Source organism: Palaemon carinicauda, chromosome 1, assembly GCF_036898095.1.
Source record: "Palaemon carinicauda isolate YSFRI2023 chromosome 1, ASM3689809v2, whole genome shotgun sequence".
Taxonomy (NCBI): domain Eukaryota; kingdom Metazoa; phylum Arthropoda; class Malacostraca; order Decapoda; family Palaemonidae; genus Palaemon; species Palaemon carinicauda.
Window position 1 is genome coordinate 268776860 of NC_090725.1, and position 7500 is coordinate 268784359.

The following is a 7500-nucleotide window of genomic DNA, read 5'->3' on the forward strand; positions in this document are numbered from 1 at the left end:
GGACTTTAAGAGATGGAGAATAGATAATTAATGAAAAATGGTGAGATATTAGGAACATATCAGTCAGTTAGTAGTGAAGTTTTGGGATATGTAGTTACAAAGAGAAAACAATGGATATCAAATGATACTTGGGATACTATAAAAAATGAGACAAAGTCAGAAAGTGATTGTTGAAAGTTTTCGAGGAAGTAATGAAAATTACAAGGTAGAGTATGCTAAGTATTCCATTATTGACCGTGAGGTCCAAAGAGAAGCCTGGAATGAATGGAGAGAATATTTAAACAGGAAAGCAGACGAGGCTGACAATGTTATGAATTCAGGGATGGCTATGGTGATGAATTGCTCACTAATTAAGTCTCTACCGAGGCAAAGAAGAAGCATATACCCATCAAAAAGAGAGATGGATTTGTTATAACAACAGAATATGAAGAAAGGCAACGTTTGATAGAACACTATAACGAAGTCATTAATAGGAGATATGAAGGGAATAATTTGATTGATATACCTGAAGCTGAGGAAGAGCTTTATGTGCCCATGATTGAATTCGGTGTGTTTGAAGTTGAAGCTATCATTAAAAAACTAAAGAGATGGAATGACCCTGGATATGATGGAATAACTGCTGAAATGATATTGGCCGAAAATGAGCTGACTCCAAGAATACTTACAAGATTTTGTAGAATGTGGAATGAAGAGGCAAACCCTGATGAATGGGAGTTAGGAGTGTTGGTGAAAATGGCAAAAAAAAAAAAAAGAAAAAAAAAATCTTACTAATTGCAATAATTATACAGGCATCACACTTGCGTCAGTTGTCATGAAAATATATAGTATACTCATTCTAAAGAGACTAGAGAGAAAAATTGATGAAAAGCTAAGAGATGAATAAGCAGTATTTCAAGAAGGTAGAAGTTGTACTGGCCAAATTTTAATTTTAAGACATGTGGTACAACAATGTGAAGAATATAAAAATCCACATTTGATGACATTTGTAGACTGTGAAAAAGCCTTTGATAGTGTGCACTGGCTAATTTTGTGGAGAGTCCTGCGTTATTATGCCCCTCTTAAATATGTAAATTTTATTTAAGTCTGTTCATGAGCATAGCAAGGGCAAAGTTATTGTTAGTGGAGTCCTGTCAAATGAATTTTCAGTGAACCGTAGAGTACTCCAAGGGAATGTGTTGTCTCCTATGTTATTTATCCTCGTTGATTTTGTAATGCATAGAACAGTTGGGGATGGTGGAGAAGGATTGGACTGGATTGGTAACTGATGACACTGTCCTTATTAGCAGAACACCATAGGCCTTGCAAAGCTTGCTAACCAGAATGCAAGAAATATCACATGAGGTTGGACTATAGATAAATAAAAGAAAGACAGAGATGATGAGAATGGAATATGCAATGGAAGATGAAAGGATTGAGGTGGAATTATTTAAATATTTAGGAACTATGATCTCTAAACACAGGATCTTTAGAATTTGAGTTTAATGATAGATTGAAAAAAGTAAATCATACAATGGCTAGGTTAAGTAAAATTTGGAAATTAAATCGCCTGAAATTACATATAAAAAATCAGGTTATATATCAGTATAGTGAGGTCGGTGTTACCGTGTGGACACGAGTCGTGGTATGACAATGAAACAATATCCAACAAATTTTGCAGATTTGAGAACAGCCCTCAGAAGAATATTGGGAGTTATATGGCGGGACATGATTAGAAATGAAGCTTTAAGAGATTACTCGAGTGTCATATGTGGATGAGATCATGGTGAGAGTTAGATGGAGATGATTTGTGCATGCTCTTCTTACTTCCCAAGAGAGATTAGTTCAACAAAGATTCAACTGGTCTCCACAAGGCACTATAGTCAATTCTTTTTAGTGAGGCAGATTTGCACCGACTCGCAGGGGTGCCCTTTTAGCGCGGAAAAGTTTCCTGCAATCTGATTGGTTGGGAAAGATAATTCTAACCAATCAGATAGTAGGAAACTTTTCAGAGCTAAAAGGGCACCGCTGCGAGTCGGTGCAAATGGGCCTCATTAAAAAAAAAATGAGTGTAGAAGATTTGGAAGACCCAGGCCTACATGGATGAGGACTATGAAGCGTGAAGTAGATGTTGAATAGAGAAGTATTGATTTCAAATCTCAAGATAGAGACGACTGGCGAAATCTAACCGAGACCTTTGCGAGTTTGCGTCAATAGGCTTAGGAGGAGATTATGATTATAAAACACTAAGTTTCAGTGCCATGTGATAGCTTTCTTAATACATACGATAAGCCTACTATCATAAATTTAGAAATAACCGATATATTCCTTAAAATCTCATCAAAATCAATAAAGCATTTCGGTCTTTCCTAATTCTAAGATTTGCAACTACTAACTAGATATACAAATTAACTTTTTTTTTCCGTTAACATTTATTGTTGTAAGGATTCGGACGTAGATCTATATTTACATTATTATCATATTACAAATATTCAGATTTTCCTATATACTGATAATATTCAGTATACTATTTTCCGTTGGGTTGCTATAATTCATACCTCTCTTTCTTTCTTTAGCTTTAACTAATATTTTGTAAACACACATTCACACACAAACGTACTTTAACGCCTCTATATGTATACGCAGTTTAAGGGAGGGAGAAAATGGCAGCTACTGTGAGTGTGAGTATACTGTGTATGTGGCTTTGTGAGAGTCTTGACCCAAGAAAGAAAGACAGGCTGGTTAATAGGCCTATAAATGTGTCAATTCATAAATATTTTTTTCAGTCGTGGTTGGGAATATTGCTCTCCACGATGCTCGTCGCTGTGGTTTTATTCGGGGTACAGCTGGGATACAACTTTCTCTTACAGGAGGAAAGGTGAGTTCTGATTTAGAGTAGTAGGCCTATTTTAGAGAAAAAAAATTATGAATCGAGTAAACCTAATTTTATCCCTGGATTTTTATCATTTCTGTCAAAATAAGAGAAAATTGTACCTGTATTGTTCAGTATGTTCTCTTGAAACACCAAGCCCCTAAAAATTTATTTGGTTAAAGTTGAACTTTTGGTGAAAAGGCAAAAGATGAAATAATTGAGATCATCATTGTTCTCAAATCATGGCCAAGAATATGAAAAAAACCAGCATCCGGTTGAGCAGATTTCAGATTTTTTTTTTTAACTAAAAAAGTTGTTTTTGTTACGTTTTCATGAAAGATTTAAAGGTATTGTTAGCATTTATTACACATAATTATAGCCTCTATCTTAGGATAGGCTAGGTTGAATATTTATCCAATAAATTAACAATAACTAAGCTAAAATCCTTTGATTTCAGTATTGAAGTTTGTCCTTTTGAAAATGATAGCGAAACGAATCAACGGCTTACACCTAAAAATTCAGCCCTGATCAGCTCTGGGTTTTGGACTCTTGCTTCAATTCTGGCTCAATGTAAGTCGTGTGACGATGTAGGGCTAAGGATATCACTTTTGAAGATATTATATTGATTAAGGGATAAAATCCAAGTAGCTTATGATTTTTCACTGGAAATCTGATTATAATGGCTTATCAATTCAAGGTTAGAAGTCTTTTATTATTATTATTATTATTATTATTATTATTATTATTATAAATAATATTATTATTATTATCTCTTGCTAAGCTACAACCCTATTTGGAAAAGCAGGATGCTCTAAGCCCAAGGGCTCCAACAGGGAATATAGCCCAGTGAGGAAAGGAAACAAGGAAAAATAAAATATTTCAAGAACAGTAACAACGTTTAAATAAATATTTCTTAAATCAACTATAAAAATTTTAACAAAACAAGAGGAAGATAAATAAGATATAATAGTGTGCTCGAGTGTACCCTTAAACAAGAGAACTCCAACCCAAGACAGTGGAAGGCCATGATACAGAGGCTATGGCACTATCCAAGACTAGAAAACAATGGTTTGATTTTGGAGTGTCTTTCTCCTAGAAGAGCTTTTTACCATAGCTATAGAGTCTCATCTACCCTTACCAAGAGGAAAGTGGCCACTGAACAATTCTAGTGCAGTAGTTAACCCCTTGAATGAAAAAGAATTGTTTTGTGATCTCAGTGTTGTCAGGTGTATGGGGACAGAGGAGAATATGTAAAGAATAGGCCAGACTATTCGGTGTATGTGTAGGCAAGGGGAAATGAACCGTAACTAGAAAGAAGGATCCAATGGAGAACTGTGGCAGTCAAAGGACCCCACAACTCTCTAGCGGTAATATCTCAACAAGTGGCTGGTGCCCTGGCCATCCTGAAACCTAAAAGTCTATAAGTCTCCCACGTTGAAAACGTGACTACTTCAATTACGTGTGGCAATGACACGAAAATTGACTGAAACAAAACGTGAGCGCGAGACCACTGTAAAACAATCAATATCAATATTAAAAGATTTATTTCATATGTTCTAGACAATAATCGTTTTCTGAAAACACATAAAATGTATCGCTAAAATGTATCACCTAACGAAATAAAAGGACTATCATGTTCATCTTCTCTCTAATGACCAGTTTGGGTTAAAAGTGATTTTGAATCAACATTGTGGAATCATACTCTTTTGTCAGATTCTTTACTAACTTTTTCGTCATTAATCACATTAAATACGCCTTTTCAATGAATTCCTAGGCAAGATATTGCAGTATAAATATTAGGCAAAATAAAATTACATCGCTAGAATCCCTTTTAATTGAATATAAATTTATTTTCCTGAAAGGAAATATTTTCATTCGGTATGAGTCTTCAGAAAAGAAAAAAAGACAGAGGAAAAAAGATCGTTATATTATAATATATCTAGAAATGTATCCGGGATCACTGCAGGTACCAGCATTTGTTTCGAACCATTGAGTCCGTTCGCCAGAAAATTGAAAGCTAAAAACGCTAGAATTAGTAGAAATTGTGAGTGAATCATTTACTCGTCAAAATTGAAAAGTGAAATATGCTCAGTTATATTTCACTCGTTTTCTTTATATACATTGTTTTATCACTAAACTTTATTTTATCAAAAACTTTTACCTTAGTTCTAACGATGAATTTCAGCGCGAAGCAAACGTAATAGAATGTCTGTTTCTCAATTGATAAATTTCTAGGCTAAGCACACATGCATTATATATATATATATATATATATATATATATATATATATATATATATATATATATATATATATATATATATATATATATATATATATATATATATATACATATATATACACAGTATATATTTAGATATATATAAATATGCATACATACATATATGTACACACAAGCATATATATATATATATATATATATATATATATATATATATATATATATATATATATATATATATATATATATATATATATAATCATTATAATTATTTGCTAAGCTATAACCCTAGTCTGAAAAACCGGATGCTATAAGCCCAAGAGCTCCAACAGGGAAAATAGCCCAGTGTGGAAAGGAAACGGATAGAATAGTGTACATAAGTGTACCCTCAAGCAAGATATTTTGTTAGCAAGGTATCTTCATCAAGCCACTCAGCATCCGTCGTTTTTTTTTTTTTTTTTTTTTTTTTTTCATGGTGTTGGAAAAAGATTTAAAATATCTTTGGATTCCTATTTGTAATCACACAATTTTTTAGTAATATGATTACTTTGGAATTGATATGCCATTCGACCTTCCAGTTTCATTGACTTTATGCTCATGATCGGTTGAAAGTCACGAAAAAAAAAATTCTATAAAGAAAACTAAATTTCCCCCTACTGCAGCTTCATTCAAGAAAGTTTATTTTCAAATAATGAAAATTTTCGAGATCTCGCATTTGATTACTAAAAGAAAATTAGATTCCAAGGTAGTCTTAATTCAAAGAGCACTTTACTCCTGTATGAGCACAGCAATACAGAATATGTGAATGTCCATATTATATCAATGATCACGGTTTATCATATTTCTAATTATTAATTAACAGCAAGATAATAGAACAGTATTTTCCCAATGCTAGTCCACAAAACTCTTTCCCGCTTAGAAATAATCTTCATATTTATAATAAAAATGTCAAACTTTGGTATTTCGATTGCTTATGAGTAAATACGAGATATCATAAATCATAAACAAAGAAAATGTGCTTGAGTCAAACTCAATTCGGATATCAATTACCTGAGACTCTAAACCTACTCCCCAAGAGTACATATTGCCAAAGAATAAACATAGATTATGAAAAATATGGAAACCTCTACTTTGGAGTGATTGTATCAAGTATAATACAAATTAGATCTGCTCATTACTTAAGCAATGGCAGAATACACCTATCACAGAATGCAGATCTACTTGGACGATACCTACGGTCGCCTTGGATGACCGCGGAAGTAGCAGCAGTAGGGGATTCAGCGTTATGAAACCTTCATCTGTGGCGGATAACGGGGAAGGGTGGGCTGTGGCACCCTAGCAGTACCAGCCGAACTCGGTTGAGTCCCTTGTTAGGCTGGGAGGAACGGAGAGAGGAAAGGTCCCCTTTTTTCATTTGTTTGATGTCAGTTAACCCCCAAAATTGGGAGAAGTGCCTTGGTATATGTATGTGTGTTTGAAACCTTTAGAATGAATAGAGCTGTTTAAAAAAATTGTTCAAGAAATAAAAATTTCACGAGGTTTTCTGAATGAATTTGACATTACCTTACATAAGGTACTCTAAATATTAATTGTGTACGCGCCCCATAAAAATGACCGCTAAATATTTGGATAGCTACGTAGATACACGTCCACGCACCTTTTCTCACCAGGGTATGGCTACTCTCTCCCACATACCCAAGGGATGGGAAGAACTATGCGTGACCGGAAATATATATATATATATATATATATATATATATATATATATATATATATATATATATATATATATATATATATGCATATATATATACATATATACTTATATATTTACACACACACACACATATATATATACATATATACATATATATATATATATATATATATATATATATATATATATATATATATATATATATATATATATATATATAGAGAGAGAGAGAGAGAGAGAGAGAGAGAGAGAGAGAGAGAGAGAGAGAGAGAGAGAGAGAGAGAGAGAGACTTGCTTTTTATTACATGAGATTATTATTATTATTATTATTATTATTATTATTATTATTATTATTATTATTATTAGTAGTAGTAGTAGTAGTAGTAGTAGTAGTAGTAGTAGTAGTAGTACCGTTCTAGGTAACCTCAATTTGATACAATTTCATCTTAATTTCAGCGTCGCCAAGAACGGCTTCGGGAGGTTCGGTTCGAGTCTTGAGCTGCATTTGGCTGCTGATGTCTTTCATCCTGGCCACGATTTATCGGTCGAACCTGAAGGCGATGCTGATCCTGCCCAAGGTCACCCTTCCCTTTGACAACCTCGAGGAGCTGACGGCATCAGGACTTCCGGTTTGGGTGGCTGGGGGTTCAGTTCTTCATGATGCTGCCAAGGTTGTTTCGAAGAATTATTATTA

The 7500-nt window shown here is 33.6% G+C and overlaps 2 protein-coding genes across 2 annotated transcripts in view; one reads left to right on the plus strand and one right to left on the minus strand.

Annotated features, from left to right (window-relative positions):
• LOC137656205 (BTB/POZ domain-containing protein 1-like) overlaps positions 1-7500 on the minus strand; it is a 406727-nt gene that overhangs the window by 186552 nt on the left and 212675 nt on the right. The gene's annotated exons all lie outside the window — the stretch shown is intronic.
• Positions 1-7500, plus strand: part of LOC137645974 (uncharacterized) — a 20054-nt gene that overhangs the window by 1865 nt on the left and 10689 nt on the right. Inside the window, exons 4-6 of the mRNA XM_068379069.1 lie at positions 2763-2874; positions 3306-3418; positions 7263-7477. Of these exons, the coding sequence (XP_068235170.1) occupies positions 2763-2874; positions 3306-3418; positions 7263-7477 (440 nt within the window). The remainder of the gene's footprint in view (positions 1-2762; positions 2875-3305; positions 3419-7262; positions 7478-7500) is intronic.